Source organism: Anas platyrhynchos, chromosome 4, assembly GCF_047663525.1.
Source record: "Anas platyrhynchos isolate ZD024472 breed Pekin duck chromosome 4, IASCAAS_PekinDuck_T2T, whole genome shotgun sequence".
NCBI classification, from domain to species: Eukaryota; Metazoa; Chordata; class Aves; order Anseriformes; family Anatidae; genus Anas; species Anas platyrhynchos.
The window spans coordinates 7,262,278-7,279,290 of NC_092590.1; the positions used below are offsets into that span (position 1 = coordinate 7,262,278).

At 42.3% G+C, this 17,013-nt stretch overlaps 1 protein-coding gene and 1 long non-coding RNA gene across 2 annotated transcripts in view; one reads left to right on the forward strand and one right to left on the reverse strand.

Annotated features, from left to right (window-relative positions):
- The window catches only part of LOC106017192 (uncharacterized), a 39,958-nt gene that overhangs the window by 3,217 nt on the left and 19,728 nt on the right, over positions 1 to 17,013 (forward strand). The window lies entirely within an intron of this gene.
- The window catches only part of ENPEP (glutamyl aminopeptidase), a 33,861-nt gene continuing 23,683 nt past the window's right edge, over positions 6,836 to 17,013 (reverse strand). Inside the window, exons 10-20 of the mRNA XM_005019846.6 lie at positions 16,735 to 16,886; positions 13,173 to 13,252; positions 12,692 to 12,819; positions 12,521 to 12,576; positions 11,564 to 11,714; positions 10,905 to 10,978; positions 10,696 to 10,797; positions 10,410 to 10,580; positions 9,032 to 9,172; positions 8,018 to 8,096; positions 6,836 to 7,767 (exon numbers count right to left, since the gene is read on the reverse strand). Coding sequence (XP_005019903.4) covers positions 7,606 to 7,767; positions 8,018 to 8,096; positions 9,032 to 9,172; positions 10,410 to 10,580; positions 10,696 to 10,797; positions 10,905 to 10,978; positions 11,564 to 11,714; positions 12,521 to 12,576; positions 12,692 to 12,819; positions 13,173 to 13,252; positions 16,735 to 16,886 — 1,296 coding nt within the window. The 3' untranslated portion in view covers positions 6,836 to 7,605. The remainder of the gene's footprint in view (positions 7,768 to 8,017; positions 8,097 to 9,031; positions 9,173 to 10,409; positions 10,581 to 10,695; positions 10,798 to 10,904; positions 10,979 to 11,563; positions 11,715 to 12,520; positions 12,577 to 12,691; positions 12,820 to 13,172; positions 13,253 to 16,734; positions 16,887 to 17,013) is intronic.

Sequence of the window (17,013 nt, forward strand, 5' to 3'; positions counted from 1 at the left end):
GAACATGCATTTCCAGCAGTTTCTAAGGAATTGAATGGCTAAACAAAATTTTCAAAAGCAACATAGAACCTTATCTTATAGGCATTTTATTTTTTGTTGTTTATTCGTTTGACTCGTATGATTACAAATTTTAGCTTAACGATTGTCATTTATTCTAGGTTAAGTAGTCTTACGTGGTGTTACTTGGAAGTGCCTGCATAAATGACTGGTGTTATTCCTAAGATCCTTAAGACAGCTTTATTTTCTTAAGGTGTATTTCCAACAGTTAAGCACGCTGTCTTAAAGCAACTATAATTAAATGCAATGACTGCTTACCGTCACTAGAGGATGCTCTTAATACACTGTGGAGAAATAAGAATAGGAAAATCTTTTTCACTGCATGTTCTCGTCTTCGACCAAGGAGTATGTTTTTTGTTGTTGTTGTTTTCCTTTTCCAAGGGGAAGAAAGTTCATTTCTATCTCCATGATGCTTCTGCATGAATATCCTATTTATTTCCATCCTTTTAACCATAAAATCATTCTAGCTATTACAACCCTGTGAGATTAGGAAATGCACAGACAAACCACATTTCCCAGATCACCATATTCATTTTTTTTTTCTGGTGCACACAGAAAATAGATTATAATTTTCGAGTTACCTGTTAAGATGTATTTGAGCAATAGCTCTTAATTATAGTAGTAAATATTTTAATATTTTACCTTTACTTTACTTTTTACTACATTTACTTTTTACTTTACTACAAGTTTATGTTTTACTTTGATATATGTTTTTGGGGGGCAATACCTTTCCCATAGCAAAATGCTATTATTTTTCTAATATGTTTTCTGGTGCTTACTCTTTCTGTCCTAATCTTCCCCATCTGATTTGTCTTTGATGGGTTGCATTCATCTCCTATGTAAGGCGCTACATCTCAAACAATTTTAAAAATACTTCAGTATTTTGCCAAGAACTCTTCAATAACTTGTGCAGAGCTGTTAATGTTGAAAATAGGCATGTTTAAACAAACAACACCCAGGATAGGACGTGTGTCACCAGGACATGTCTATCAAACTACTTTGGCAACTTAAATGCCTCTCCGATCCCCTGTCCTGCACATTGTTTCTGTGTTCACTTGGACAGCCCAGAAGGTACTCCAGAAATGTTTGGGTTTTAATTTTTTCCCGAGTGGAATCACCCGTCCATCAGATCAGAATAAGCAGATTGTTTTGGACTGATGTTGTGTTCTCCAGCCTTTCCAAATGCACAGATGACCAAACACTTCTCTCTTTGCTCTCTTCCATTGTAATCATGCCCGTACAGATGCGGCCGTGGGGAGCAGTCTGTCTGATGTGCGGAGCAATCGGAGCAGGAGGCACCAGCTCTGCTCTGGAAGCTGTATCGGCTTGTTAGCATAGCGTGCTCACATGAACAACGTCCTTCATCCTAGCCCTGACTTTTCCGGCCAGGCTGCTCCGATGCCAACTACGACATGCTGTTTGGCTGCCTACCTGATTTCCCTCTCCTGCAATCTGATCTTTGCCGGGGCTGACCTTCCCCTAGGTTGTGTTGTTCCAATGCAAATTGCGTGTTGTTGGCTCTGCTGGCTGTTCCGTGTTTGTAATAAAGCAGTGACTGACTCAGTGTTGATGAAAACCTGCCCCTGCTTGCATCGGCCTTTCTCAAATTGCGCAATTGTGCGCTTCTGTTCTGTGGCTAGGCCGATACCTGAGGGTGTAGTTTGCTCTGGTTCACCTCCCAGTTTGTGTTGGTTCACTTTCCTGCCTGGAGCTTGTCTTTCCTCCCTTGCAGTCTGGCCGGGAAGCTCGGCAGCCCGCGTGTGAAGCCAGCAGTCATGTTATTTTGGGGCACTCGCTAGGGGAGCACATTTTTGTTTGTTTGTTTTTCTCCTGAACTAGGGAGGAGGGGAGTGAGCCTGTGCGGCTTGAATGGAGCTTTGTTTTGGGCAGGGGAAACGAAAAGCTGAAATCTTGCCTGGCCTGACACAGAACTGTGCCCTTCCACAGGGCTCAGCCTTTTGCTTTGGGGTCCGTGAAGTGGTAAAGTACAAGAGGGGCTGCCTTTACCAGAGTGCCAGAGCAGAGGAACGCCCCTTACGTGCAGCGGTCGGAGACCTTGTGCAGGAGGTGGACGACTTGGTGAATTATTGTGTCTGCTGGAGAGAATTTCAAACCGCATGCCTTCCCTTTCGGGCTGTTGCTCAAACCGCTGTGCTCTACAACTTCGATCCTACACGTTTGTATTTGCGTAGGGCCTATTAATGCAGGTCTGAGCTTACTAGCAGTCTCTGTTGAGGACATCCATCTTTACTTAAAGTAATAATAAAATGTAGCAGTCTGGCATTCCTGTGTTTTCAGATGCTCATGTGAAGGACCAAACTAGAAAGCTACGCATTTGCTTTTAGTCCTGGCTATTATTTAAGTACCATGTGGGAATTTGAAAGACCAGGCCTGGGATATTGTCATGTGGAAGAATTCTTCTGCATTTCTGTGGAGGAGATGGAACCGAGCCTTGAGCTGCTTGCTTTCTTTGTAAGTGCTCCAGCCTAAGAAAAAGGGAGCTGATGACTTTTCATCAGTGATTTTGTAGCTTCAGGTCCACAGTGTTTTCTCCATCTGAGCTTGCTTAACGAACCTGGGTGGGCCGTAATTTCAGTTTGCTGAAAGAGAGCATTTGCTAAAATAAATGAATCAAATCTGGTTTTGGCTGCCCACCAGACACCTGCAAAATCTGCCTCCTAGACTGCCACAGCAACTATTTTGGCTCATAAGAACATGACCTACGGCATTAACAACTTTTTGCCATAACATCCTGCAACTTTTTCTCTGGCTATAGGTACAGTGACTATCCTCTGAAGAGTGTCCTGCAGCTGTTTTGTTTTGGGCTCCCTCTTTGCAAAGGACATGAAAATACCCTGAAGTTGCAGACCTGCTACAGGTGTGAGATCTGTAGCTCTGTGATATGCAGTTCCTGGCTGGATTGGCTTCTTCACCAAGCTGTTTGAATGAATTTGACAACAGACAATGCAGAATGGGAAAGCTGCTGTGGCAGGACCTCATGATATGCAACTGGTCTTGCACTCCCTGGAAGAAAATATATCTGTGACTAGACTCTTGTCCACTGCAAGTTGTTTAAAAAAAATTCAAGGTGCTGGAAAGGATATTTAGAAGTCACCTGGGCATTTCATCCATCTCCAAAGAAAAGCTAGCATTGATAATTTAAGCTAAAACAAAGGTTGTACAGTAGATATCACACATACAACTCCACCATCTACTTAAAATTAATGTTTAATTCGTATTAAAATTAAGAATCTTGTATCCCCAGCCTCCCTTTTGTGGAGTTAGACTCCAGTGCTCTCTCATGCCTGGATCTCTTCCTTTCCCTGTCTGCCTGCTTCTTGAAACCACCTGTACACATTGCTTCAGCATCATTAAACCACCAGCAAACAGACAGAAATCCCTGAACATCAGTGTGTGAAGAACAGGGGGTTGATATTGAAAAGATTTCTGTGTGTGAGAGATTACTGAAGCAGCTAGTGAGTGCTACTTAAGAGCAGGGTCTCTCAGACACTGTGCCATGGTCTTGTTTCTCAGGATTTGTTCTGCACTCACAGCTCTTTAGAATATACTCTGTGAAGCCAGAACCTCTCAGATTTATCTGAACCTAATACAATTCAGGTGCTTTGATAAATAGATTTTTTTTTTTTTCCAGAATGTACCTTGGAAATGCTCAGACACCTGAGCCGCCGTATGAGTCACTGCGGTACCTGTGAGCTGGAGAACACCATAGTCTCATCTAGCTGTCTGTTCCTGTACCAGTTTTCCACATACAGGCATACATTTAGGTGCTGTAAATGTGGGTGTGAAGTTGGAACACCTCCAGGTCAACTGCCTAAACACTAGGGAAAGCAAACACAGCCTTGTTTGACTAACTTTCATAATTGGATATGTATAACAACACAAGATGAAGTCTTAACCTGACAGCAGAGTATTGCTGCTGATAGCAATGGGATGAGGCTCTGTGCTTCTGATCCCACTTGGCTGGGCTCTCCCGTGCCCTCTACAAGCTACTTTTCGCCTTGAGTCCCCCAGACTGCTGGCAGATGCCATCACCCAACGTGATGGTAGCTAGGAGATGGCACTGGTCGTTGCAGGATGACTGGAGGGCTCCTTCCTAATCATGTCCTGTTTCAACAGAGAGAAATACCATGGGCGCATGGTGGTTTTTATGTATGCGTACTGTGTAGTGATCTTAACTGCTGTTTTAGAAACTGACTCAGCTGGGGAGTTGTAGAGCCCTTGGCATTTGTTTTCTTCTGTGCAGCAATGCGATGTTTTCGGTCCTTTCTTTACCTGAATCAGCAAGATAAAGCATTTTCATGTGCCTCTCAAATGTACAGCCTCGCGGGGCACACAGGCTCAGGCTCAATAGGACACACAGCTGTGGCTGATACGAAAAAGATTTGTAGGGCTGGTGTAAGGCAACACTACAACAGTCACAAGCGGCCCCTCGTTAAGTCCACCACACCGCACTTTGGTTACTCAAAGCATTTCTTTACCTCTCTGCATGCAATAGCCTTTGCTCCGGTACAACAGCAGCAGCAGAGCCTCCAAAGCTGTGCGGGTCTGAGGGGCCAGCCAGTTCTGCACTCCCTCACTTGGCTTTATCAGTGGAAATTCCTTCCTCGCTGATCGAATGACCGAGGGAAAATTATCTCTTTTTAAAACAGTTCACATTTCTTTGGATTCAGTTTCCAATTGGCATTCTTAAGCTTATCACAGACCATTTGTAAAGGCACTAGTTCCTGACCGAAAGATTTAGCATGTACCAGATCTGTTATCCGTCTAGGACAAACAGTCTGAGAGAGGCACATGCCATACACTACACTCTCCATGAACTGTTTAGGGTAGCAAGAGCACCGCATAATCTAGAGACCATTATTTAAAATTGACAGAACCTTTATCGTGCTATAAAAGCAGCCTTCTTCTGGGGCTTTTGGGTTTACTTCCACGTTCACCTACCTACTTAAGATCAGTGCAGACATCCAACAAACCTTTCTGTAACATCAGAAGCACCCAAGCACTGGCCAAATGGCTCTCTGATCAAGTACCACTCAGGCACAAAAGCTGCACGTGGTCCTCCTGTCTTCCTGAGTGGGGCAGGACTGCAATGACAGGAGGCAATCGCTTGGTTCACTACTTTAAATCCTTCTCTCCTCCATGCACGCAGGGTCATGCGCCCAGTTCTTGCTCAGGCTTGTGCTCGGCTTCCTGCTCTCTCTTTGCCTTAGTGGTATTTTTCTGTTGTCTCTCTCTGATTGACCTTTTTGATTTTTTCTGCAACAGCGATGCACGGTACTACCGATATGTGCCTTGTCTTGCATAGTGCTGTGTCTGTGGGTTTGGGATGAAGGCTGGTTTTGTTAGAGCTTTCCAGCACCGCAGCAAATCTTTGTGCCTTCTTGTGCTTTCCCTGATGAGAGCCTACCCCTGTAGCTAACAAGGAAGGCAAGTTTGAGCCCACTCCATGGTAGCAGCACCTACATATAACAAAGGTTAGAAATCTCTTAAGGTAACTGCTTAATCTTAGCCCAGCCACACGTTTCTTCCTACAGCAAACTGAGGCAGAAGCATAGGCACAGTTAAAGAATCAGTTCTTTCTGCCAGATTTCAGTGTCTGCTCTTAAAGGGAAAACTGCTGAGCTGGCTGCTTGAGCATCCTTGTGTCAGTTCTGCCTTGTTCCACATGGCGGTCAGCAGGAGTTAAACACCTACCACTAAAACAGGCAGCACCTGCAGCCCAAGCAAAATTCTGTGGGCTGACCGTACGTACTACAGCCCTACAACAACACCCTGACAACATTACAGCGTGGGGTGACCAAACCTTGACACCAAGAGAGGTGTCACTCGCTTTTTGGGCTTCCAATTCACTCACTGAAAATGGAGGATGATGGAGGCGAACCCATACATCTCCTCCCGAGCAGGCAGCTGAATGAGGCCAGCCCCACGGGCTGACCTGCTGGTAGTTTTGCTTCACTCTCGCTGTCCTCTGTGTATCAATCTGAAAATAAGAAAACCCGGCAGAAATTGCTTGGCCCTTTGCTGCCTCCTGGCCTTGAAGAGAAGCTGGTGCCTGTAGCCAGTCGTCACCACTGTTAGTCAGCATCCTGTCATGTTTTGTTTGTGGGAGGCAAGTGGCTGCTGACATTTTCCTTTGACAGGACGGCTGACTTGGTCACCAGATCAGTCTGGGCTTGTTGCAGCTGTTTGGGTATCTAGGGAGAGGCCCAAAACTGTACCAGCCCTGAATCTCCTGGGGGAGTAGGGTAAAGTGTTTGTTTCCACCTGGCACTATATGTGCTTCTCTGGAGCCCCCTGTGCAGACCAGCAGCCCAAAGGCGGGCAGAGCTTGTTCCCCAGCATTTCTGTACATCAGAGACACCTCTTCAGCATCTCCAGCTTTTCCTTTGCAGGCTAAAAGGAAGAGAAGTGCTTTTCCATGCTTCTGTCATCCCGTCTCACTGCAGTTTCCAGACAGCTGTGCCTCACCTCTCCCAGATTTACCTACGGGGAGATGCTTTGTGGTCCTGCTCCCAGGGCGTCCAGCTCCAGCTGCTTCCCTTCTGCTGCTCCTTTCCACCCAGGAGACCAGGGAGAAGGGGCTGATGCTCACGTCTGCTGCCTGTACGGTGTCAAGACGCAGCTCAGAGGGAGTAAATGTTTTCCCCTTAAAAGTCACTGAAGCTATATGTACCCCATAGCTGGGCTATGAAATGGCTGCTTTTCTGTATGCCATGCAGTTTTCCCACTTTATTAGAAAGAGACTGAGACTTTCAGGTAGATTTTCTAAATTTTATTTTTCCCTAAGAAAAGAGACAGCAAGTACCATCTGTCTTGTTTGCAGTAAAGGCTGCCGCAAGTTCTTTTGACAAGATTTAGAAATAAGGCAAAAATAACTAAGACAACCCCTTCCCCAAGCTACAGAATCCCAAATAATAACATTGAAAAAGAAGCTGATAATATCGATCCCTCGTGTACCAGTAGTTAAACTTCAAAAATCAATGGAGATGGAAGCTTAACTGGCCTTTCTGTAGGACAAGAATGCAAAGCTAAATCCCAAATGTAGATTTTTTTTTTAAATGAATATAAATATAGGGGGCGATTTTCAGACAAAGTTTAAATCACTGCCTAATTCCCTTTTCTCCAGAACAAAGCTCCCACAAGGTGCACATTGAAAGGAATCCCTGAGTGTGGTAGGTGTACTTCTGTATCAACCACAAAGTAGGTTTTCAGAGTGGTGTATGGAAGGCCTGAGAGACACTTGATAAGCAAGGACCCCAATTCTGCCATCATTTCTGCCTTGAGTAACTTGAAATATTTGTCCTGTTTATTCAGGCAAATGAATCTCTCAAAATATAAAGCTATTCATATGCACAAGCGCTGGCAGGATCCAGGATCAGCTGCTACACAAACATTGCTCTGGCAGTGGTCTCCTGAGTGGCTGCAGAAAAAATATCAGACCTCGGTCCCCTAAGGTACCTAGGTGAGAAATCCGCATTGCTAAATATCTCCGAGGATCTGCACACCCAGAATGAGGGCCTGGTATTTTTAACTAAATCTTGAAGAGCCTTTCCATGAGTCTAGCCATCTTTCTATCTCCTCCTTGTTATCTTTCAGCCATTGAATATTAGTCTTCACCTGCTCGATTGACTGACTCCGGGATGATTCTCCTGCCCCAGCATCAGGATATTTCTCAAAGAAATTTTCCATCTGGAAAAGAGAGAGAAAAAGAATTGGCATGAAGCAAATAACGCCACCATCGGGCAAGTAGGATTTTACCAGGACCTGATCAAGTGCAGTTGGGGGTGAGAGCAAAATTTAAGCTCAGGCTGGTAGCACTGGGAAAGCTTTACAATAATTCCTACTGCTCTAGATACTTAGGGAATAAAAAGTCCATTTTTTTGACCAGTAGCTTTTAAAATGTGATGGCTTGGAACCAAGAGAAGTGCTGGCACCATACCTGCCAAAGCTGGAGTTCGGTGTTAAAGGTTTGGCTGATGGTTATTATTCGGCCAAGGGTTCTGTCATTTATAGTGAACCTAGGGGGAAAAAAAAAAATGTTTGATGCAAAGCTGTTCTAAATAAAAGGCAGAAATAATTATCTGAAGCTTAAACTTCTAACAGCTCTATAATAAAACATTCACCCATATTTCATCATTTTTGGAAACACGTGAAAAATGGTACTGCTAGAGAATATCTATACTGTTCTCATAGTAACGGGATGATTTCTTCTTGGGGATTATTATTATTTTAATTTATGGTTTATTGTCTCACACTGGAAATTGGGTGTTTCGAGACATTTTGGTCCTCCCAGGTCTATCTCCTGCTGCGGAATGAACTGCTTAGCGATACACTGTCTGGTTCCCAGCTCTAGGCTAGCGGGTGGGTTCTGCTTCTGTGCCCTCACCCAGCACTTAGAAAGGGGAAGGAAGGAGAGGGAAGTCACTCCAGCAGGGAGGAGCAAAACTAAGAGGTTTGGTATTACTTGCACTGCTCGTCTGTACCTCCTGCTGCTTGCTGTTACCACCAGAAGGGTTTTAATTCTAAAATTACTGCTCTGTACACTGTCTTCTCGTTATGAAATCAACAGAAGGAAAACTCTACATCAGAGTGGAGACATGACTGACTACTGCAGAGCATTTCCATGCCAAAACAAGAGATTTCTACAGGCTTAGGGAACTTTCTGTACTTTTTCATCACCATTTATCGGTAATGGTCATTTAGGGAAAGAATGGTTTTTGAGTTAGCAGCCAAGTACTTTTTCACAGAAGGTGGCTATAATTGTGTTGGTTATGCTTTCGGTTTTCATTATGAAAAGCAGCTGAGCAGAAGAACTGCTTGCTTTTACAGAAATGAAAGGAAACTCACAAACTTTGCTTTTCCAGAGAAAAGTAGAGGCCAGTGATTATGGCTGTGTAGTGACAACAGAGGAAGGCCCATAGACATAAACTGTTCCGTGAGATCATTAGCGTACCTGTCAACTAAGTATTCCCAGTTAAGCCGAATCCAGTCCCAGACCATTGTTTTCCCATAGGTGTTATAGGAGATGTATCTCAGGACTGTGAACACATCTTGTCTTTTGATGAAGTTGGTGTCGTAAACATATTTTATATACCTAAAGGAAATCCCGTCAGAATCAGTGCCTTTCATGGTTGTTACCAGGGAAAGCAAATAATAAGTTAATACTTTCAATGCAGACTTAACTGATGACAAAGAGAAATAATGCAGTGCTAATGCCTGTGTTTCTTAAGCATTTGCCACCACAATGTACAGTCATATCCAAGCGGGAACATTATTTTTGTCGAAAGCATTTTCATGGTGAAGTACACCAATCTAAAACATAACTACCTGTTGAAAACTGTATTAAGACATCATAGAGTATTGAAAGTAACCTGGACAGTTGAGCATCTCTTTAGAAAAGAAGCAGAGTTCATGCCTCTAAGTTACTTAAAAATAGCCCGAATCTTTTTTTTTTTTTTTTTAATGAACACAGTTTTGATGGCTACAGAGGGGGGATCCCTCAGCACTCACATTTGCAGGGCACTAAGGAGCATGTTCATGGCTTCTCAGCAGCAGAGCCTTTGGCTGTCATGTGTTGGGATTATGATTTGTCTCTTTTTTTTGCTATATGCAGCTGGCAGGAACAATTTGTCAACCCATTTGTTCTTTTTCGCTCCCTTAGTATTTTAATAATAAATTAAGAGCCAAATTTTCCCTGCTTTAGGAGGGATTCTTTATTTTCTGCAAATTTAGGTTGATCTAGATACTTAATTCATGCCTTCATCATGTCAGTGATTACCTGTAGAGTGGCTTTAGGTTATGGCTATTGTGGCCACAAGAATTTATGCATACAGCTGCCTCCGACCTCTATTTTAATTACTCTAACTTCTATTTGCTCTTCCTGAACCTCCTGTACTTCCTTGTTTCATCTTGTCTAAACTTGGGTCTCATTCACGCAGACACTGCTCCTTTTTATGATATTTAGACAGGGCTCCAGCAAAGTGGGGTATGGTCCCAGTGAAGATGTTTGCCTGCGGCTCTGCTCTGTGGTACAACTGCACGCAAAGGTATCAGATAAGCTTAAAGGGGTTGGTGTGGCCATGCAGAGTGAAGGCTGATGATCGCATGCAGCAACAACCACATGTTCAACATCTTTCCACCAAAGGAGCAAGGCTTTTTTTTTACTATGGTACAACCTCAGTGGGGGGTGTTAGATAACTGCTTGAAACCGTGTTGCATTCCTCATGCTGTAACCTGACAGAATGACAGCACAGGAGAGAGGAGAGGTGAAGGAGCAAACGGTGAATAGTTGCGTCTCAAGGGAAAGGATAATCTTTGTGTATGTAAATCACCTGTCCAAAAGGCTGATGTTACGCACTGACGCCAGGCCATACAGCATTTTTTCTTTTTCTTGTGCTAATGAAGTATCCTGGTACATCTTGAACATGTAATTCCACGATGACTCATTGCCGGAGTTCTGCATCCCATAGCGATATACCAGGAGTCGGAGGTTTGCAGCAATGCTAGCATAAAGAAAAGAGCACTTTAAGATTTTTCCCCCTTCCCTGCTTGAGATCTGTGACCGCGTCACAGGCAGTGTTATTCACCAGCCCCCCCAAAAAAAACATGAGCTCTCACGTTGTTCCTTGTAGCCATTGCTCGAATTGTTGAGAAGCGTTGCTCAGAGACTCTGGGTCATTCATGCTGCATGCAAAGTCGAGAACAGATGCACGTAGAAGCCTTTAAAAGAAAGAGAGGGGAAGAGAGAGAGAAATATTCCTTCTGCTTAGCATTCTTTGAATCCATCAATAATATGATAAAAAAGAAAGAAAGAAAGACTGTTCAACCTCTCCAAATGGTCTCCAGAATCATTCCAGCCCACTTTATTCACAATGGGTTTTACCAGATGGCGAAAATATTCCTGTGGTAGAAACAGAGTTTGGTTATTTGTATAGATTTTATTAAAGAACAGCGTATTTATCTTCATAGGTTATTCTCATTCATTTTCCCAGAACTAGCATCTCTAAAACAAAAAGTAATACGAACACACACACACACACAATCTTTCCAGATCTCCACAGCATGTCAAATGTGAACATGCTCACACACTCTTGCTTGTAGGACTGGAGGGCAAAGTCAGTCAGAACGGCAGAGTCTGCTTCTCTCGAACTTTGCCCATTCTCCAAAATAAAAACCAAACTTTTTTTTTTTTTTTCTTTTTTTCCCCCAGGGGTAATCCTGAGTTCCTGAGTTCAGGAGACAGTTATCTTAGTGACCATTAAATTAGACATCATTTCTTTCCTCCAAGTACATAGACTTGAATTGATCCAGGGAATTCTGAGATTGGTACTAAGCAGCTTTCAGCACTTTTTTGAGTGCAGTAATAACAAGTAAATCCTGATAGCTCAGCAACATTAAAAATCACTTGAACTTCAATATTATTGCCATTACGGATCCTGAACTGTCAGATCCAGTAGTGCCCTGCAGGAATGTATTTTTGCTTCACCTGAAACTTGGGATAGAGATCTGTTTCGTCTTCAAGCATATTTGCGATGTAAGATACAGATGATATAACTCTTTGCCAAGGTAAATAGTCTTCTTCATTTGTTAAGTATTTTGTGAGCTCCAGGGGAACAGAGTAACTCACAAGTCCAGCTCTGAGGAAGGAGAAAACATAACTTCTGTTATTTTAATGAGTCTGGAGAACTCGCTTCTTTTAAGATGCTAGATGGCTACTCACTTTAGAAGGTCCGAAATAATAAATTTTGACAGGGGGAAACAGTCTGGTGTGTAATGTGGAGCGCGTTTTCCAAAGAGATCACTGAGAACCACTGTTGGTCAATGCCTAACTGCAGGAGCTCTCACTGTAATGAGAAGCTGCCCATGTTGTGCAGCAGCCCAGTGCACCCACAAGTGGGCAGCCCTCAACTGAGTACATTAAATCCTGTCCCACAACAGAAATGGCTAGTTCTGGAGACATCCTGAAAGGCTGAGGAGCTTCAGACTTAATGGGCTGTTACAGAGTTCACCTAAAGTTTATCTGCATCAGCATGGCTGGGAGCAAGAGCTAGAAGTTTCTAAGCAAGTTTCTAAACAAGGTAGCTGAGGTGGGAATTTCCTAATGCCATGCTGTGCCTTGTAGGCATACCTCTGATTTTCTGGACACCTGGCTTCTTCTGGAGTGCTTCTATCATTGCTTCCTACATGGCAAAAGCACCCCTTTCTAAGAACTCCTCCTTTTTCTTCCACTGAGCAGAGAGGGAGCATTTCTCTCGACTATGTTGGTACTGCAAGTTACCAATGCATACTTGTATTTGTTCTTTTGAAATGACAATATAAGTAAAAACAAAACAAAACAAAATGTAAAAAAATCAGAATTTTTCTTTCAATCACCTGAGTTAATTCTAAGAGGCAATGGAAAGTGAAAAAACTGTGTTGAAGTCTCTGCGGGGAATTAGTTTACCTTGCTAACGAAAAGGCATCATCCAAAATCCCTGCACGGCTAGCAGTTGATAAATTCTGTATGAAAAGAGGAAGAGGGTGATCAAGAATGTATAGATTATTTGCTGATACAAACCGTCTCTACAGACTTCTGTAAGAGACCAACAAGACAAGTTAATGCCATGACACTCACGCCGTGGCCGTTGAGCAGAAGAGCGCTTAACGTGGTCCAGGTTTGATTATCATAATTCACACGATAAAATCCAATGTGGTCTGGATTCACGTTCACAAAAGAATCGGGAGATGATGTTATTGTAATTCCTGCAAAACAAACCAACAGTGATCAGTTTGTGCATCTTATGCGGCATAGGACTTAGTGGAGATGTCTTGGCTCCAAAAGTAGTATTTGGTTTCAGTGAACATCAAAATGAGATCCAAACCTCAATTATAATTATTATAATTACAATTATTGTTATTATAAATGGCTGGGAGGAAAGATGAGTTATTATAGACATTAATGAATACCAGCATTTGTGTTAGAATAGTGAATTGTGGTAATTACTTGGGGCTAGCTAGTTTTTAAATTTAAAATGGAGAGCTCTGTGATTAGGCTGAAGATTGACATTGAAAAGCTTTATCGGGGCATTGCTAGTAAAAGAGTAGGGGAAGTTTACCTGCAGAATCTGATGTGTTGTACAAAGTATAATTTGTTGAATTCCCCAGTCCCCATTTCACTGGTATATTCCATTTGTAGCTGAAATTATTTAAAGGGAAAAAGAATCAAATGACATTTGAAATCAAATGCTAAAAACAAAACTCCAGTGTATGCTTCTAATGGGCTTAATGCGTGCACCATGTTTCATGAAGCCAACTGTGTATTTATGCACATATAAATATACCAAATACCCCTTGTAAACCCCCCCCAGCTTTTTTTTTTTTTTTGATTATGTCTGCACAATCTGCCAGATTCTCTCTCTCTCTCTCTTTTTATTTTATTTTATTTTATTTTATTTTATTTTATTTTATTTTATTTTATTAGTTTTTTTTTAATCAGTGGAACTGCTAGGGCAGTTCAGAATACATCATTCTTCATCTCTTGGTAACAGTGCTGGAGAGAATAATTACCTGTAATCAGAGAGAGATTGTGTGGATGAATTTCTGGTGTACTCTACCGTGTAGTTTATTATCATAACTCTGGAACTCGCAGCTTTAAGTAGTATCTGTATGTCATATCAGATAATAATCTAGCAGGGCACACACCAATTAATTTAGTAAAAGATAATTATATGTGGATGGTTCATGTCAGTGTTAATATGGCTAGGGCTCTCTGCAGACACCAGATAACCTTTATAACGCGCACCTGAAACAAGTGGTTAAGTGTTATTAAACCCTTTTTACATATGGGAAAACTGAAAAAGCTTAAGCAACCACTGCTGCACAGTCAGTAAGACCTCTTGCCATTTCCTCTCTCTTCTCCTTCTCTGAGACAACCATAATTCCTTGACTGTAAAGGACTGAGGGCCAAATGGGACCTTACCTCTTGCTCCTCAATCCCACAAACACCCCCAGTGGCCAAGTGCTGGCTTCTCAGCCTGGGCTATGCCCTGTGTCCAAGCTGAGTGAGGACAGCCCAACGCTTAGACATTTGACCAAGAGTATGACCGGACAGTCAGAGAAGTAGGAGAGCAGAGCAAGCCATGGGCACACCTGTAGTGCCACCAACATAGGGCTGCTAAAATTAATAAGCTATTTTGTTCCATGTTAGAACATTGCAGTCCATCCCAAGGGGATATTTATTCCAGCTGAAGTGCCCTGGTGACAAGTGCTACAGGGAAACGTGAGCCTTCTTTACAGCCCTGGATTAAGTGACTGGTCGTTAACTTCTAGGAAATACCAAAATGAGGGTTATGGCATCTCCTGCTGCCTCCAGGAAGAAACATCAGCTATTGTTTTGTATCTTCTAAACAAAAACATTTTAACAGATTTATACACTTCGAGTTTTTACTAGTACTCTTATGGAGCTTACTGCTGTGGAATTTTGAAAGGTTATTGTTTGGCCAGAAGCCTCAGTATTGTGTTTCCTCGGGAGAAAGCCCATAAAAGACAAAAAAAAAAAAAAAAAAAAAAAAAAAAAAAAAAAAAAAGACAAGAAAAAAAAAGTGCTTGGAAATGCATTTAGTAGTGGGGGTTTTATTTAGCTTTCTTTGCATGTTCTTGAGATTACATGCATAAATACTTTTGCTGAACATCGGATACAATAGCTATGTCCTCTTAATTGTGCACATTGAGGACGTGTTCCTGACATGCTATGCTGCAGCTACATATTTGCCCAGCAGCACTATTGTAAGAGCACAAGCTCTCAAACTTCTATTTCTTTTGAGTGCCAGCATGCAGCAGAGGACTCTTTCAAACCAAACAAACTTGAAACAAGCAGACAGCTTATGATACCATCCCTGCAGGGTTCAGAGAATAAAGCATATACAAGGCTTGGAGTCTTCACTGCTTAAATCAAAACCCTGCATCCAGATGTGGAGTGGGCTGGCCCCGTCTGGGGTAGGATCTCTTTAAAACCTTTCTCACTCTCATCTCTGAGGGTTGAAGGAGGAGGTAATGGCTTTCAATGGACTTTTAGGCAAGGGAGTAACTCTGTCCCAGGATAGATAACATCAGCATACTGATATGTATTATTATTGCATTTCATTTCTAAGTCATTTATAAAAACTGCACATTGAGAATCAAATTTCCCTATTGCTTTAGAAATGGCAGGCGCAGTGCACAGCTCAGGTTCTTGACAGGTTAAGGTAGGAACCATGCTGGGATTTCTTCTCAAAAAATAACAAATGGCAAGGTACTGTACGTCCTGAAGTCAGGCAAAAGTCAGATTTCTGAGTTTACTATCTCAGAGCATAGTGCAATAAGTCAAGATTTTAAACACAAAGAGGTAATTTTTGTTTGAATAGTCTGTAACATCAGTCTTCATCTGGCACAGGGCTGGAGTTTGCAGCTAGTAGTGCTTCAAAACCAGCAAACTTTTCTGCTTGTGTTGGGAGAAGTACAACATTGCAAATGCTTGGTTAATAATCTCATCCCGACTCTTTTGATACCTATCCAAAACTGCCAATGCCATGGGCCTTCCCATTGCTCAAGTGTTTTCTTTTAAAGCAGAAACACAATTGTTTCTTTGCTTTCTCATTGTTCTTGCTCTTTGTATTAAAATAACTAGTAGAAGCTAGTGGGAAATGCATTTGGGTTGACTTGGTTCATGTTCATACATGCAATTTTTACTGGTTTAGTTGTACGGGGCTAGTTCAGGGAATGAGCAAAACTTTCCTAATGTGGGGTAATTTGAATCTTTTTCACTGAAGCATTAGCAAAGTTGCATTGCCTCAAAATTGAGGCTGGCTAAGAATATACACAATGTCAGTTTGGAACAGTAACTCGGTTGGTTAATGCTATGGTGTAGCAGGGTCATTTTTCCATGCTGTTCCACCACCCCACAGGCAGGGTTCATCTCCCCTTAAGTTGGTCATCTGGTAATTAATAAATATGCTTCTCTTCAGTATCCCAGCTGTCTTGAAGAGGGTAGATGTGTATCTAGAGCTGGTTGTCTGGATGCATTAAGTCTGAGAAAGCTATTTTTGACTATTGTTTATATGGTTAAAATTAAACAAAACCACCCCGAACTAAACAGGAGGAAAAAAACAGCTCTTGATGAGGTTTCGTATCATTTGTACATGACCAGCTATTTTGCAGGAATTCATGTTTTTAAGAGATGTAGAGAAGACCCTGTACTGTGATATATTGTACATCCCCTGCCATACCAGAAAAGGAATGAGCTTTCATGGTCTAAGATACCTGGTTCATGGTATCTGGTTTCTGGGCAAAGACAATTTTGTGCCATTTTCCTTTGTTCTGGCAGACAGTAATTTGTAGTTGCTCAGTAGATGCCTTGCAGTCATCTGAGCTGTCTATGCATGGGACTGAGATCTTGTGAGAGACCCTGTCCAGTTTCACTCTGCTGTGTTTGAGAATGAAGCCCTGAAAAAAGGTCTGATGTCGTGCTAAATTTGAAATATTTGCATCTTAATTCCTGTTAGTTTCTTTTAAAAACAAGCTCTGAGAGTAAGTTTACCAATAATGTGCATTAAAATGCCTACTTTCACATCAGTAAAAGAGGGTACGTACCTCTACAGTATTTCTACCTGGTTTGGACAGACATTTACAGTAGGCTCTTACCCCAGAGCGGAGGGAGGAGAAGAAGGATCTGCACTGGGATCCAAGAGGAAACGTTTCTGGCTGAATACTGAATTATTTCCCATCTCCAGTACAGGGTAGCCCATCTGCCTAGTCCATGTGTCCATGACTTTGCTCACAGCTTTGTTACTGGTCTGTGAATGGTGGGAGAAGGTTGCAGTGAAAAATCAAACTCAGGCCAAAGAGGAAAAACAACAACAAAAACAACAAAACAATCTCTGCAAGAAGGAATGATCTAGAAACTTGAGCACAGCCAGAGCA